Raw genomic sequence first — 16,570 nt, forward strand, 5'->3', positions numbered from 1 at the left:
CAACACTCTATATACTGCACCACAAGGGTGTTCTTCTTAATGTGTTAGCTGGACTAAAAAATGTGAATTTAAGGGGCAGGGAAATGGTGCAGTTGGAAAACTGCTAATGTGCAATTTGAAAAACAGGCGGAGGGAATTAAGACACATTAGGCGTGTGCATTTTTGTAAGCAGTGGACATGCACTGAATGTTGGAAAATTCAAAACAGGTAAAAGAAAGTCTGTGGAACTCACTCCCCCAGGAAGCAGAGACGGCTACCAATTGGGATTTCTGTAAAAGTCAACTGATAAATGGAGGATAAGGCTATCCATGGCTGCTAGCCATGACATCTATGCTTTGCGTTCATAGTCGGAGGAAGCAATGCTGTTGAATATCAGTTGCTGGAAACCAGAGGAGGGGAGGGTGCTCTCGTGCTTGGGTCCTGACTGCGTGTTTCCCACAGGAACCTGGTTGGCTACTGGAGAAGTGTGAATTTCAAAGGATGGCTGCATTTCAGTTTGCACCTTGTTTCAGAAAGTTCAAATTTCTGCCCAAATGTCTGCCTTCAAATCAAATTTACTCCCCATCTCTAGCTGCCCCACTGGCTTCAATACATAGGTGAGGAAGTGACGCCATCTTAGCTTTTGCCTCAACTGGTCAAACATCTTGGACCAGCTCCGCATCCTGACACCCTGTGAGCGAGGTGCCTTCAGCCTTTTATCTCTAGGTTAGAGATCCCTAGAAAGACAGCATTGGAGGAAGAGGAGTCCTTAACACGGATCCTTCACCCATTCTTCATTTTCCTCTCCATCGAGTCCTCTGCACACAGCTGGGTCTTACTGTCACCAGAGCACTCTAATTAATTAAAAGCAAAATTGATGAAGGGGGTACAAGTATTTTTATTTGTGATCATGAAAGGAAATTGTCAGTAACATGTCTAAAAGGGCCACTCGGGAGTGATGCCGAAGTAATTGCGTGTGAAAATGGAGCAGGGAACCTCAGTGTGTTTTCAAACGTAAATGCTTTATTACGCTGCACACTAAAGAGGGGAAGGAATGGATCTCAGGCATCGAGGATTGGGAAACTGCCTCCCCTGTGAACATCGTAAGGCCCACCGGTTCATTTCAGTCAGATCGCACCCATCTGCCCCACATTTGACGTGGGGCAGATGAAAACACAGATGAGCTGAAAGGGAGTGGGCTCCAGGTTCACACATGCTATTTCTCTCCCTACTTAGAAGAAGACCCCTGATGGATCAGGCCATTGGCCCATCTGATCCAGCATCCTGTTCTCACAGCAGCCAACCAGATGCCTAGGCGAAGCCAGCATTATTGAACACGGCCACTTTGAGCCTACTGTATCCAGAAAAGCAAACTCAGTGATGACTTTCAGCCATATGCTAGATCTGTATGCTGCTCCCCCATGTGTTGAACCTTGAACTGTAAGGGACAGTTTCTAAAAGTAGTATCTTCAGCTCCAGGGCTGTCTCCACCTGCCCAAGCTGGAGGGGAAGGATAAGAGCACTTCCTGTTTCAGTTGAGTCTTGCTTGAGCCACAAGGTCTTCCTGGTGTGTTCCTGAATTCTTGACTCTTCTTTTATCCTGACTGTTGGCTTGATTCCAGATCCTGCTTCCTTCCTGTCCTCTAGTTCCACTGTAATCTTTGGCTTCATCTTCTAGCTTGCTTCTTAATATTGCCTCATGGTTGGCCCTGTGGTTCTGATTTACTCTTCAGGCCTGACAAATGCTTGGTTCCCTGGTTCAGACTGCTGTCCATAGCCCAGCTCTGACGCAATCTGAGACTGGTTCCTTTGTTGCCCAGAAAGAACATCAAAGTAACAAATGGAGACCTGTTGGTCTTGTCACAGTCTAATAATTATCGACTTGCGGTAACATGTAGGTGGGCTTTTTCACTTGAAATTTGAGAGGTCCCATCTACATTGACATTCTGATGGCTTTTGAAGATACACCTGTTTACACAAGCATTCCTTTAATCTCTCAACCTGAGTCTCCAGCTTTAATTGCTGTGTTGTTTTAATGAGATGGTTTATTGCATATTTTAATGATAGATGATTATATTTTAATGCTTTAATGAAATCACTTTAATTATGAACGTGTATAGTTTAATGGTCTAAACCACTGAGCCTAGGGCTTGCCGATCAGAAGGTCGGTGGTTCGAATCCCCACGATGGGATGAGCTCCCATTGTTCGGTCCCAGCTCCTGCCAACCTAGCAGTTCAAAAGCATGTCAAAGGGCAAGTAGATAAATAGATACCACTCCGGCAGGAAGGTAAAGGGCGGTTCCATGCACTGCTCTGGTTTTGCAAGAAGTGGCTTAGTCATGCTGGCCACATGACCCAGAAAAACTGGCTCCCTCAGCCAGTAAAGCAAGATGAGCACGCCAACCCCAGAGTCATTTGCGACTGGACTTAACTGCCAGGGGTCCTTTACCTTTACCTTTTTATAGTTTAATGTGCTTGTAATTACTTTTTCTACATAGAAACCAATTTAGGAATTCAGCAGTATAAAAAGGTAAAGGACCCTGGACAATTAAGTTCATAGTTAAAGGAGACTATGGGATTGCGGTGCTCATCTCGCTTCAGGTCAAGAGAGCCAGCGTTTGTCCACAGACAGCTTTCCGGGTCATGTGACCAGCATGACTAAACTGCTTCTGGTGCAACAGGACACTGTGATGGAAGCCAGAGAGCATGGAAATGCCGTTTACCTTTATCAAGCAGTATATAAATTGCTTAATAATAATAATAATAATAACTGGACTTTCTCCAAAATTGTTCAGAGTAATATACAACACAAGTAGAAGTAAAATACATGAAAAATCCAAACACATTATGGCATGCTTTTGTGGAGTGGGCACAACCAGACTAACACTTCATTTTCGTATCAAATTTATGTTACTGGCCTCCTAAGACTTGTACCTGACAAATCATATAACCCTTTAAGAAAGGGGTGGGCTTGGAAAATAGTCTTCCCCATTAAACCTTCTGCTCAACTCCCTTAATTTTCAACCATTAGTTCGTTTCCCTGTCCAATATTTCTAACATGGGTCCAATACCACTGATGGCTCCAGTTCCCCATGGAAGCGAAAATCTTCCAGCTACCTTGTTTCATCAAGCTATTAAGATGTCTAAAACCCCTTGGAGGCTTAGATTAGTAGATCTGAACTTTTTTTGGAGTGGGGAAAAAACCTTAGCTTCCATCCTCCCTTCTGAGAAATGTTTATGGGTGAATGATTTTTCTACCATTTCCAAAGATTTATTGGTTTAATTTAACACCACTGTGAAAACGGAAACATCCCTCTCCATTCCAGACCTGTGGCCTGCAAAGGCGGCTATGCCTCCGACACTATCTTCAATTCTCCACTCAAGAACAGATGTCCAAACTTTCAGCCTGTTGTCACCGAAGGCCCAAGGAATCTGGGATGTCTAAGTACTGAGTAGCTTTTCTGGCTGCTCAGAGCCAATAGGTAGAAAAACAGCACCATAAAGCAACAGGAAGCAATTGCTGTTGGTGGCATATTCCAAAGGGGGCGCTCTTTTCTGACCTCCATCTGCTAGAGCGAGAGATCAGAGCAGAGTAGAACACCTTCCTTTTCCTTTGCTTACTGGTAGGCACCACAGAACCTCTCCAGGTGTTTAAAATGAAGGTGTGAAGCTCAAACTGGGGACGAGAGCGAGTGTTTATAAAATTATGCATGGCAGGCAGGAAGTGGATAGAGAAAAGTTGTTTTCCCTCTTTCCTAACACTAGAACTTGTAGACATCCAATGTATGCAAGATTGATTTTTGTTTGCACCTGACTGTCTCAGGAGACAATGCAAGAGTGCACCTTTGGCGATAAGGTCAAACCATCAGAGAGTTACAGTGCCTGCTGTAGCTGAAAAGACCAATATGGGAGAGACATGTTTTATTGAGGTTGGGGCAGATGAAGGGATTTGATTTTGCTGCTTCAGGTGCACCATGGCGTTTCTTCTCTTTGTGTCCCTCCTAGTAGTCATTTCTCCTTTGGTCACTGCTGTGGATATGTGACCTGACTGTCTTCTGTCTCCAGGCACTGTGATCTTCTGAAAAGGGTTCTCATATGTGCCAGCGCTCATGTTGCATTGGCAGCCATCTTTGCAACACAGAGCTGGAGACTTATTCATGCTGTGCACAGTTAAACTATGGAACTCACTCCTACAGGAGACAGTGGTGGCCACCAACCTGGATGGCTTTAAAAGAGGATTAGACTAATTCATGGAGGAGAGGGCTATCAATGGCTACTAACCATGATGGTTATGCATGCCTCCATGGATGGAGGCAACAATGGTTCTGAAGAGCTATTGCCAGAAACCACAAGAGGATAGAGTACTCTTGTCCTCGGAAACATTGATTGCATGTTTCTCACAGGCATCTGGTTGGTCACTGTGAGTACAGGATGCTGGGCTAGATGAGACATTGGTCTGATCCAGCAGGACTCTTCCGAAGTTCTTATGCATGCCAGGAGTCCCCGCTCCACTCCTGACCTCACACTGAATGGAAAGGTCTAAAGGGAACATCTAAGTGCATTTGGCTAAAAGCGTAGAGAAGCCTCCTTGCAATCAAGGGAGCCTGAATGCATAGAGGTCCCAGTCATGGGGAGGTTTCTAAGCACACTGAGCTGAATTTTGCTAGAGGCCCGCCTTCAGACCTCAACCAATGTGGTTGGTGTAGAAAAGCTCAGGGACACAGGGGAGAATGGCTATCATATGCCACAATGGCCCACTCCCTGACCCTTGCCTGCTCCTTTTGAACAGCCCAGAGAAGGCTAGATTCTCACAAATAGGCTTTCCAAGCTGCCAGAGACTCATTACTATTGTTTTTACATTTTGCACCTTTTTATAGTAATTATAAAAGAATTGCGGCATTGTCAAAATGACTCAGAAGACATGGAGAGAAGCTTGTTTTCTGCTGCTCTGGAGCGCAGGACCTAAACCACTGACAAGAAAGGAGATTTTGGCAAAACATTGGGAAGAACTTCCTTATGGGAAGAGCTGTTCAACCTCCTTCATTGGAATTTTTAAAAAAAGAGGTTGGATGACCACCAGTCGGGACCACAATGTTGCTGTGATTCCTGCATTGCAAATGGTTGGGCTAGATGACCCCTGTGGTCCTTCTGACTCTATGATTCTGTGCTTCTCCCCTTTCCCTAGAAAAATAAGGCTGCTTTCTCCAAATATTCACAATTTTTAATATTTGGGTTTGTTTTTGTTGTTGCAGTTCCTATTTCACACAAACACAAAATGCTTTGAGGAGGACACTACTCCTGGGATCTTGTGACGGGGGACAGCAGCTATGCCACTGTGAATGGTGACCTACCACCTACACAAAACTGGGGGGGGGGGATTTCTCTTCCTCCTGGATAAATTTGGTGAAACGGGTTCACCAATTTCTCTAGCTATGAATAAATGCTTCCTCTAAACCAGGGATAGTCAACTGGTCCCTTCCAGATGAAGGGACAACAACTCCCATCAGCACCAGCCAGCATGGCCAATGAGAGTTGTTATCTGCAGCATGTGGAGGATACTCCCACTGCTCCACGCAACTCACAATGATATAAGCTTCTGTCAACCGCAATATTAACAGACAAACCTAAAAGCGCCTCTATGAAAACTCCAGCGAAGAGCCATTGATCGTTATCCTTTGACTAATTATCTATTAATGATACCACAGTCCCTTTCAAGGTTTCAGGTTAGTTGCCAAGGCAACGCTTTCAAGAGTCATGGAAGCACACAGATTGTTGCATCACAGTTCATGAGCCGCTGTTTCACCTTCCTCGTGGCTCAGCCAATGGCTTTAGACTGGCAAGATGGGCAGTAGGCAACTGATTCAAATCTTTTCTGACTACCTTGACCCTGGCTGGTGCCTTGGCTTCCACTAAATCAGAACCACGGGGGAAAGAAACTGGAAGCCACTGAGGAGTATGGATTGGCTCGAAAACAAAAGGGCAAAGTCCCTGCGGGTCTCCAATGAGAGAGAGGCATTTCAGGTATGGAGGAGGGAAACTATCTGCATGTGTTTTCGAGTGACCAGGCACTTAACAGGGGGTGGGGGGCACCCTGCTTTTACCTGAGGTGTTTAGATAGCTCAGATCTAAGGTCCTGCAAGCAACCAGGCCTAGGAGAAAGGCCACAGCCTTGTTGTGGTGTAATAGATTACATGCAGAAGGTTTCAGGTTCAATCCCCAGGACTGGGAAAGACCCAACTGTTTAAATCCCCACAGAACTGCTACCAGGCAGACCAGACAAGACTGAGCTAAATAGCTCAATGGTCATACGCAGTGCAAGGGAGCTTCCTGTGTTCACACATGTTCCTATCTCCCAAACTCTTCAGCTGAAGAAGATCCGGCGGTCTCTTGACTCCATGAAGACGATTAATGATAACCTGCTGAAGCAAGAGGAGAGGAAGGTGAAAAAGTGGCTGAAGAAACAAGCACAGATCTCACCCTCTTCTTCAGCCTATAAAACATTATACTACAAGGTAATGAAGAAGTCTGGAAGGGCAGGATGGCAATATAGAAACATTGCTCATCTATCCAACTATATACGCACAGCTCAAATAGTGGAATTGTAGAATTGGAAGGGACCTGAAGGGTCATCTAGTCCAACCCCCTGCAACGCAGAAACCACAGACTCATAAGAAAGAGGGTTGTTTTGTTTTGTTTTTAGCTACAAAATGTTGCACGTCTCTGCTTAGCTCCATTCTTGGTTCTGTAGAACATACCTATAGATGGCTGAATCTCTTGGCTGCAGCTTCTCATTCATTCATCTTAGGTTTATGTGTCCACATTTCCACATTAGTTTGTTATTTTTGTTAGTTTGTTTTAAATCCCCATGAAAATTAATAATAATAATAATAATAACATTTATTTATTTATTTATACATACATACATACCCCGCACCCATCCGGCTGGGTTTCCCCAGCCACTCTTAATATCCCAGCAGACTATTAAAAACACAATAAAACATCAAACATTAAAAACTTCCCTAAACAGGGCTGCCTTCAGGTGTCTTCTAAAAGACAGATAGTTCGTTATTTCATTGACATCTGATGGGAGGGTGTTCCACAGGGCGGGCGCCACTACCAAGAAGGCCCTCTGCCTGATTCCCTGTAACCTCATTTCTCACAGTGAGGGAACCGCCAGAAGGCGCTGGACCTCAGTGTCTGGGCAGAACGATGGGGGTGGAGACACTCCTTCAGGTATACTGGGCCGAGGCCGTTTAGGGCTTTAAAGGTCAGCACGAACACTATGAATTGTGTTCAGAAACATACCTTAAATGCGGATTTCTCCTAATACACAAAATTGTATGTGCAATTTTGCCTTATATAATGCATTTTTGCATATGATCTTCACTTTTAATTGCCAACAGATCCCTAGTCACACCCAAATGCAACATAATCACTAGCACCAAACTCCTCCTAATACTAAACACAGGGCGAGGTGTTCTGACAGCTTTGTTGCCCCAATGGCCTCACCTGTGAATGAAAAGGGGGAACCTTTTGCATATTTTTTTTGGGGGGGGCTGATTTGAAGTTATTCAAAAGTCCGTGACTTCTTAAATCGCAGCCCTAGTGAGGGAATCCCTCCCCATAATATGCTGTATTCATCAATACTGCACCTTCTTATGGCAGTCTCAGGATACTCCGTTAACTGCTATGATTCCAAGCAGGAAGTCAGAAGAACCACAGATTGGTGAGAGAGAGGCAAAGAACAGCATGCCCAGATAGGCCTGACTTGAGAGGATGCGGAGGCTGGTTGGGTCTGGGCATGCTTGCTCTGTGATGTCAGGAGAAAGAAGGAGAAAATGTCCTGCTTCTGTGCCTCTAGAGAACGCAGAAGACAGTGAAATTGCTGGCTCAGGAGCAGGAGTGGAGCACTCTGTCAATTTCAGTTTCTTCCTATTTCTCAATTTCCCAACTTTAAGTTCAGTTCACATCATTTTGCCAGCTGACCTTTTTCCTAAAAAAAGAAAGAAAGAAGGTCCCTCCCAAAACTGCACTGGCATTTCCATAACCATTTATCCCCAGATAACGCATCTTTGCATGTGATTTTCTCTAATAGGCATCTTTTGACAACCAATTTCCTTTACTAGAATGCATTTTTTTTCAGTAGGATTTTCATGAATAAATGCATTCATATATATATATATTTGCACATTTCCCCCTAAGACACAAATCCTTTGTACAGATTTCTTGGTTGAAGCATTGCATCAGTAAATGTTGAAATGTGTGGATTTTGATGGACAGATGTGGTTTGGTTTGCATATTGTTTTGGTGAAGTGCAAACGAGGTAGGCTCACATTAAAATGTGAACAGTACAGGATTTCTCCCCCATCCCTCCTCCCTCCCTTCAAATCCATCCTCGATACCCACTTTTCCCACAGTGTAACCTTTGGTTCAGTCCATTGGCCAGAGCAGCTGCCTGACTCTTGTAACTGCTGGCATTCAACCTCCCTGCTCTGAATAATGTTTCATACAGGACCTCCTGTCCTTAACTTCCTTCCTGTTGAGCAGGTCCCCAGCTAAGTGCTCAGGCATGGATGGTTGATGCTTTCTCAATGGGAGAGGTCCAGAGGGATCTCTGGGATAAAACAGCTGTCCTACCCCCTGCCAGCATGCTCTAAGCTAGATCTCCCTGTGTGTGAACAGCAGAATAGGGAGTGTGTGCATGTGTGTTTGGAATGAGACTGAGGCTGCATTCACACAACACTTTACTCCATGGGTAGGCAAACTAAGGCTCGGGGGCCAGATCCGGCCCAATCACCTTCTCAATCCGGCCTGCGGACAGTCTGGGAATCAGCGTGTTTTTTTACATTTATAGAATGTGCCCTTTTATTTAAAATGAATCTCTGGGTTATTTGTGGGGCCTGCCTGGTGTTTTTACATGAGTAGAATGTGTGCTTTTATTTAAAATGTATCTCTGGGTTATTTGTGGGGCATAGGAATTCGTTTATTTCCCCGAAAAAAAATTATAGTCCGGCCCCCCACAAGGTCTGAGGGACAGTGGACTGGCCCCCTGCTGAAAATGTTTGCTGACCCCTGGTACTCTTTTCCCCCACTATTTCCCCAACTGTTAATTTCTACATTATACCTGATGTTTCACACAATGTAAAAGTCACTTTTGGAAAACTAGAGGAACATAGTATATGCTTAGCACTCTGTGCTATTTGGACGCGGGTGGCGCTGTGGGTAAAACCTCAGTGCCTAGGACTTGCCAATCGCATGGTTGGCGGTTCGAATCCCCGCGGTGGGGTGCGCTCCCGTCGTTCGGTCCCAGCGCCTGCCAACCCAGCAGTTCGAAAGCACCCCCGGGTGCAAGTAGATAAATAGGGACCGCTTACCAGAGGGAAGGTAAACGGCGTTCCGTGTGCTGCGCTGGCTCGCCAGATGCAGCTTGTCACGCTGGCCACGTGACCCGGAAGTGTCTGCGGACAGCGCTGGCTCCCGGCCTATAGAGTGAGATGAGCGCACAACCCTAGAGTCTGGCAAGACTGGCCCGTACGGGAGGAGTACCTTTTTACTGTGCTATTTGATATCGAGGGGGGGGGATGCAGCCCCCTTAACCCAGAAAACCACAGGAGTAAAGTGATGAAATTTGGAACATAAAGTTATTTCTTGATGTTTTCATGGGGAACAGAAGCACACATGTGCAGAAATGGAGGGGAAGTAGCAACATTGTCTCTTTTTTAAATTTCATTTTTCATTTTACATCAAACAATAAAGGAATTTTACATCGAATTTCAAAACCCCATTTTGACCTCCCTCCCTCCCTCCCTCCCTCCCTCCCTCCCTTCCTGTGGTTACTTATGTTTATAATACATTTGCTGCATCTCCAAGCAGAACCTAATTATTATTTATCCAATGTAATAAAAATTAATTTTATATCGCTGCACGTCTTTACATTAATCCTGCGAATGAAGTAGCAGCATTGTCCAGTGACATTTATTGTTGTGTCACACCACGCCCACTGGTGCGAATGAAATTTAGCATGACGCATTGGCATATTAAGTCAACAAGCCACAGTTCCATTAAACAACAGGTCCTGCCATGTGAATAGTATATAGCACAGAAGCACTATCATTATAATCAGGAAAACTAATGCTATTTTCAGGGACGCAGGTGGCGCTGTGGGTTAAAGCCTCAGTGCCTAGGACTTGCCGATCGAAAGGTCGGCGGTTCGGATCCCTGCGGCGGGGTGCGCTCCCGCTGCTCGGTCCCAGCGCCTGCCAACCTAGCAGTTCGAAAGCACCTGCGGGTGCAAGTAGATAAATAGGGACCGCTTACCAGCGGGAAGGTAAACGGCGTTTCCGTGTGCGGCTCTGGCTTGCCAGAGCAGCGATGTCACGCTGGCCACGTGACCTGGAAGTGTCTCCAGACAGCGCTGGCCCCTGGCCTCTTAAGTGAGATGGGCGCACAACCCCAGAGTCTGTCAAGACTGGCCCGTACGGGCAGGGGTACCTTTACCTTTACCTTTAATGCTATTTTCCCCATATTTGAATGCACCCTGACCAAAAGAAAGAAAAAGAATTAAGGTGGCAGCACTAACCTGAGAGCATCTTGTGCTGCTATGATGCTTGGCTAGAGATCTTAAATGGGGCAATGGATTTATAGCAGTGTGACTTATGCCCAGCTTGCATTTTTGTAAATACACTTGAATATTGCATTGTATTTCTTCCGTGATCTCTCCTGCGAAAGGAAATCAAACCTGGGTCAGCCCTTTCCCCAGATCTTCTCCCCACTCAGTGAAGTGGGCTGCATTTGTAACAATATACTTCCATCACCCAGCATAAACTGCACAAAAAAGGTAAAGGTAAAGGTAAAGGTAAAGGTAAAGGTAAAGGTAAAGGGACCCCTGACCTTAGGTGCAGTTGTGAATTACCCTGGGGTTGTGGCGCTCATCTCACTCTATAGCCCAAGAGAGCCGGCGTTTGTACGCAGACGGCTTCCGGGTCATGTGGCCAGCATGACTAAGCCGCTTCTGGTGAACCAGAGCAGCACACGGAAATGCTGTTTACCTTCCCGCCAGAGTGGTACCTATTTATCTACTTGCACTTTGATGTGCTTTCGAACTGTTAGGTGGGCAGGAGCTGGGACCGAACAACTGCACAAAAGCTGGATATAAAAGTTTGCAATCCCTCCCCAGGGGACCTGCAAACTTGAAAATGAGCAGAAGATGAAGAAGGAGCTCGTCTCGCTTTTCTCAAAGTCAAGAATCACCTTTTGCAGCCTTTGTTCAAAGGAGCGTTTGGATGTGGCATGTTGTTAAAACACAGCAATTAAAATAATCCAACGCAGCTTCTTCCTTGAACGTGGTCCAAACATCCCGTGGAAAAATACTGTTGGGAGAGAATCAAAATTCCTGCCACCCTCTATATTTAAAACAGAGGAAGATTTCATCACTGCCCCTTAAGACCCTTCGATCATATTTTCCTTAAGTAGTTGATTAGCATCTCTTGGGAAACGTTTATCTGTTTTTGCCATCTGTCTCACACTTTCCCATGTGAACATTTTTTTTTAAGGGCGAAGGAAGCAGCAACATGTTTACCCACCAGCTGCCAGTGAAAAGGGAAAGAGTGCCTGCCATTTGAAAGGGGGGGGGGAATCAAGTGCCTAATGGACTCTATTTTAAAAATGCACAATAATAACAAGGAACATACATCTTATAGACTTTGCAAGAACATCAGAAAGAGGCATCACTGGATCAGAACAAAGCAGTGGCCAGCCTAGGGCACTCAAATTTCAGTGGCACCCAGGACAGTGCCAAAATTCAGTGCCCCCCTGCCTATCGCTCTCCATTCTGAATAATACTTGTGGCATCCCCGAGGCTCTGCACCCAGTGCAGCCACACCAGTTGTGCTCCCATAATATTCTGCCTTTGACCAAAGGCCCCGTTGTCACCAAACATTTAAAGCATGTAACAGAAGGTAAGGCTAAATTATAAGCTACCTGGGGTTGAATTAAGCCATGACAGAAACTGCACCCCCCACAGCAAGGAGCTGACGGTAATGAGAACAGTCTGTGTGAGGGTATGGGTGTGTGTAAAAAAAAGTTGAGATTTTCAAAATGCCAGGGGACACTTAGGAGGTCTAATGTTTGCAAGGCGTGATCCCCAAATAAATTAGAAAATGTGCTCCTTTTCCTCACCTCAGACGCCCAGCCACCCTGCGTCCAGCCAAGAACAATTCACAGACACTCACACAGTCTCTCGGAAAGATTCCTTCGATAGCCCGTGGACCCAGTTTGGTGACCATCTGCCCAACTTTGTGAGCTTCCTGAGACTCCCAACCAAAAGGTCAAGCAATGGTAGGAATTATTGTGGGAATGTTCAGGGATGCAGGAGAGGTTATGTTGTTTAATGATATCCTTCCTAATTTACGTTAGCAAGTTCTATATCTTAGCAGAGTAACATTCCCCTTTAAACGCACAGCGGTTTGCTTGTTGCAGGCTCATCTGGGCCTCGATTCCTGGTGAGATCCCTTCTTATCCTTCTTTAAAAAAAGAGACACAACAGTCTTGTTAAAGTAAATATAAAAGTAGTTTACTCACAATCATTCAGTTCACGGTTGGATTCCTGAAGGCAGACTTAGGTTACAAAACTATATACACATGTGGAACTATCCCATAAGGGAGTTAGTTCCTAAGTGACTGCGAACAGGCAGCCACTTCTGCTCACAAATAGAACAGCAAAATGGAGAAGAGCAAAAGGAAGAGAACATGTGCTTCCTGTGTTGCTCTTGTAACCCAGGACAACTAGTCCAGATGAGGCCACACCCACCTCTAGTCACATGCAGAGGAAGTTTGTCACAGCTCAAGAGGAAACAGGAAGTTTTCTCCTGACTGCATACAAAGCATCCCCTAGCATGTTCATTCTAGGAATGTTGTACTTGATTGCTATGTGTTTCACATCCCACAGTTATCACATTCATAAGATCCAGTCTGGGGTTCCCCAGCTCCACCCTGCCAGGTTTGGTTAGGTTTAGAGCAGGGGTGAGAGACCTGTGGCCTTCCAGAAGCTGTTGACCCTGAACCTGCAAGATCACCTTATCCCTTTCATGCCCTCTTGACCTCTTTGATCTGCAGAATTAGCACTCTTAGAGATGCTGCATGATGTCTGTTCTTCAAAGCAGTTTACAAAAATAATAAAGCAATAAAACTATTAGTAAAAACAGCTGTTAGCAGGGAGTGATAGTTAGATGAATGTAAGGTAGCCTTCCTAACCCAGGATGGGAATAAGATGGAAATAGTTGCCAGGTTTCTGCAATGTGCAATGAAGTTTTTTGAATGTCATACAACAGTATTTTAGTTGTTAGATGCAGATTTTGCTGAGTGATTTTATGACTTTCAGAATTCTGTCTTATGTGCCAATAAAAGGTTTGAGACTGAGATGGGTAGTAAAAACAATTAAAACAATGAGAAAATCAAAACCAGCAAACAGAAGCTGCTTTTCTGAGCAAAGTGCTTGATCTTTTTCAGACCGGAAGAATTCCAAGGATCTCACACCTTTCAGTGGAATGGATTTGCCCATGCAGACCATCTCGGGCAGACACGTAACTGCACCCAGAAACAGTGTTTACCATGGGTTCCAACCTTACAGAGACACCAGGAAGGGAAGCAGTCTCGGGGGGCCTAGCCAGGACAACAGCATATCACTCCAAGAAGCCATTGCATTCTTCCCTTCCTTGCAAAGGTTGTCAGCGAGGGGAGACCGGGTCTCAATGTCAACACTGCTTCTCCATAAGCCACTCTCTGCATTCCCAGCATTGCAGAAAAAGCTCAAAAGCTTGCTGGAGAAAGAATGGGAGGAAGAGAACTCAAAGCCTCTCAAACTGCTGCCTGAGATTAAGCCTGAAGAATTTTTGAGCTGCAGGTTAGCAAAAAGCAAAAAAGGGCAACCCTCAAGTAGAACCTGCACTCTGTGATGTCTACATCACTTTATACATCCAGGTGTTCACAAGTAAGGACAACACGATAGTGGGGAACAGGCTGCCCCTGTTACCCACCTCAGGTTGGAGAACAGTGCAAAGTCTCCCTGTGTGGTGACAGAACTCTGATTTTAAAGGGTTATGCATTGCACCCTCATGCAGTGCTTTTTTTCTTTAAAAAAATATTTAGGGGTACTCTCATTTTCCTACTCATATTGAAATACTGCACCTCAAGGAGGCCTAACTTAAATTCACAAAATGTTTAGGGGTATGCATACCCCTGCGTCCCCCCAGAAAAAAGCACTGCCCTCATGCATCAGCATTATTTGACCTTGGGTCCCCAGATGTTGCTGAACTACAACTCCCATCTTGTGGGTGGGGCCACTGCTGGTGCACTCACCCCCTTTCCCCCTGTTGACGTGTTTTATATACTCATGAGCATAATAGCAGAACAGCGCTTTTCTTTTTCCTTAATCTGCTTCTTGACAAGCATGGGGAGACGAGCAAAGAGGGTGAACTGATTACTGTTTTGGTGCTGTGTATCACTCCTTGACTACCAACCTTGCCTTGCGGGTTCACCAATCTAGGCTGCTGTATGGTGCCAACTCTCAGTAGGCCCTGTAAAAAAGGCAGGAAGAGGATAGCCAGCTGGCCAACAGCTCCAGTTTTGACTCCCTGGCTGTGTGTCTAGTCCGGCCTTCCCCAACCTGATGCCCTGCAGATGTTGCTGGACCATCATTCCTGAACATGGGCTTGGGCCAATGGCAGTTCTGGAGAATGGCAGGTTGGAGAAGGCTGCTCAAGTCTCTCCTGTTTTCTGCAGCTCTTTGGCTCATTCCTCTGCCAAGGTCCTCAAACCAGTCCATCTTCTACATCTCACCCAGTCTGTTTGCCTACTTCCTGTTGTGCTTACTCTGCTCATCCAGTTACACCACCTGCCCCCTAGCTTATCAGGAGGAGGATCGGAACAAGGTAGGAAGGCCCCTCAACTATCCTTGGGGCCTGCATATTGGCCCTGTTTTGTCAGATGCTGGCACCAGCCACATCTCTTAGAACAGGGGTGGGGAACCTTCGTCCCTCCAGATGCTAACGAACTATAAATCCCATCATCCTTGGCCTTTGGGAGAGTTGTAGTTCAGCAACATCTGGAGGACCAAATGTTTCCCCAGCCCTGACTTAGAATTAATGGTGAACTAGAGAATCCAGAAGGGACGCAGGTGGCGCTGTGGATTAAACCACAGAGCCTAGGACTTGCCGATCAGAAGGTCAGCAGTTTGAATCCCCGCGACGGGGAGCTCCCATTGCTCAGTCCCTGCTCCTGCCAACCTAGCAGTTCGAAAGCACGTCAAAGTGCAAGTAGATAAATAGGTACCACTCGTGTGGGAAGGTAAATGGTGTTTCCGTGCGCTGCTCTGGTTTGTCAGAAGCGGCTTAGTCATGCTGGCTGTACGCCGCCTCCCTCGGCCAATAAAGCGAGATGAGCACTGCAACCCCAGAGTCGCCCACGACTGGGCCTAACAGTCAGGGGTACCTTTACCTTTACCTTTACCTTAGAGAATCCAGGGCAGTAGATTTTTTCCTCTTAACAAATGTGACTTACAAGTATCCCTCCCTCTTATTTTCTTTGCACAGGTACCTCCGTTTGTCCCAGAGCAATATTGATACCTTGCTGAAGCTGTGCAAGGAAGCTGGGATTTATATTGACTTGCATCCTCATATGAAAGCATCAGACATTGATGTTAGTAAGGTGCTCTCATCCACTCCTAGCAAGGTATTGTAGATTGGGCCTGCTGCCCAAATTCGGTTGCATTGCTTAGAAAACAGCCTCTTAGGGGAACATTTCCACCACTACCTATACTTGGAAGAGCCGGTCACCTTTTGGAGTAAAAATAGTGTGTGAGGCGTGTGTTCTCATGATGCAATGATAAAATGGTTCTTGCACTCACTATGAGTAAAACTGTGAGCTGAAATGGTTTTTATAAAAAAATAATAGTTATTCCCTCCTCCTCCCCCCCCCTCAAAGAAGTGAAGCAGGTCAAAAACTGATCTAAAAGTCAAATTAAATGATGCATTTCCCCATTCATCTGCATTTGCTCTGGTTGCCTTGAAATATTTGGAATGGCAGCTCTTTGATTTAAGGTTGTTGTTTCTTGCTGTAAACTAGAACTCATATCCCAGAAGGCACAATGACCACTGACTAGCTTGTTTTAGCCAACCTAAGTGAGGCAAGAATGTGGAGACCATTAACAGTCTTTTTATCGTTCAATGGGAAGCCTTAGTCCATAGGGAGAAATGGGTAAATGTAACTCTGGTAGCATCCACCCATCAGTTTATTCCACTGCCCCCAACATTTCCCTACCTGTTAATTTCGGCATTTGAGCTTTCTCATGATTTAAAAGCCACTTCTGGAAAACTAATGGAATATGAGGCAATTTTAGTGCTCATTTCCATGTTATTTAATTCCAGGAAAAAAAAATCTGTTTGCAAGCCCCTTAACTTGCAGTGTGTTGTTGTGTTGGCATCTGTCTGTATCGAGATACAATGGAGTGTGCTTCTGAGGGTCAAGACAAACCGCTGGAGCATCACAGTGCCCACTGTGGCTGCAGAGACCGGTAACTCATAACGGCTGCCTCCCA

The 16,570-nt window shown here is 45.5% G+C and overlaps 1 protein-coding gene across 2 annotated transcripts; it reads left to right on the forward strand.

The window, feature by feature from the left end:
- Positions 1-5,767: 5,767 nt before the first annotated feature.
- Positions 5,768-15,880, forward strand: LOC310850097 (uncharacterized protein C16orf78 homolog). Of its 2 annotated transcripts, none has more exons than XM_083751201.1 (5): positions 5,768-6,000; positions 6,345-6,491; positions 12,162-12,315; positions 13,486-13,966; positions 15,567-15,880. In XM_083751201.1, the coding sequence occupies exons 1-4, from the start codon at positions 5,935-5,937 to the stop codon at positions 13,929-13,931; spliced, it is 813 nt and encodes a 270-aa protein (XP_083607327.1). In that variant the 5' UTR covers positions 5,768-5,934; the 3' UTR covers positions 13,932-13,966; positions 15,567-15,880. The 2 variants fall into 2 exon arrangements, with proteins under 2 accessions (XP_083607327.1, XP_083607326.1); XM_083751200.1 differs by having other exon boundaries at positions 5,769-6,000; positions 13,486-13,879.
- The last annotated feature ends 690 nt before the right edge of the window (positions 15,881-16,570 follow it).

Source organism: Podarcis gaigeae (genome assembly GCF_964106915.1).
Source record: "Podarcis gaigeae genome assembly, chromosome: 8".
In the NCBI taxonomy this organism is placed as follows: Eukaryota; Metazoa; Chordata; class Lepidosauria; order Squamata; family Lacertidae; genus Podarcis; species Podarcis gaigeae.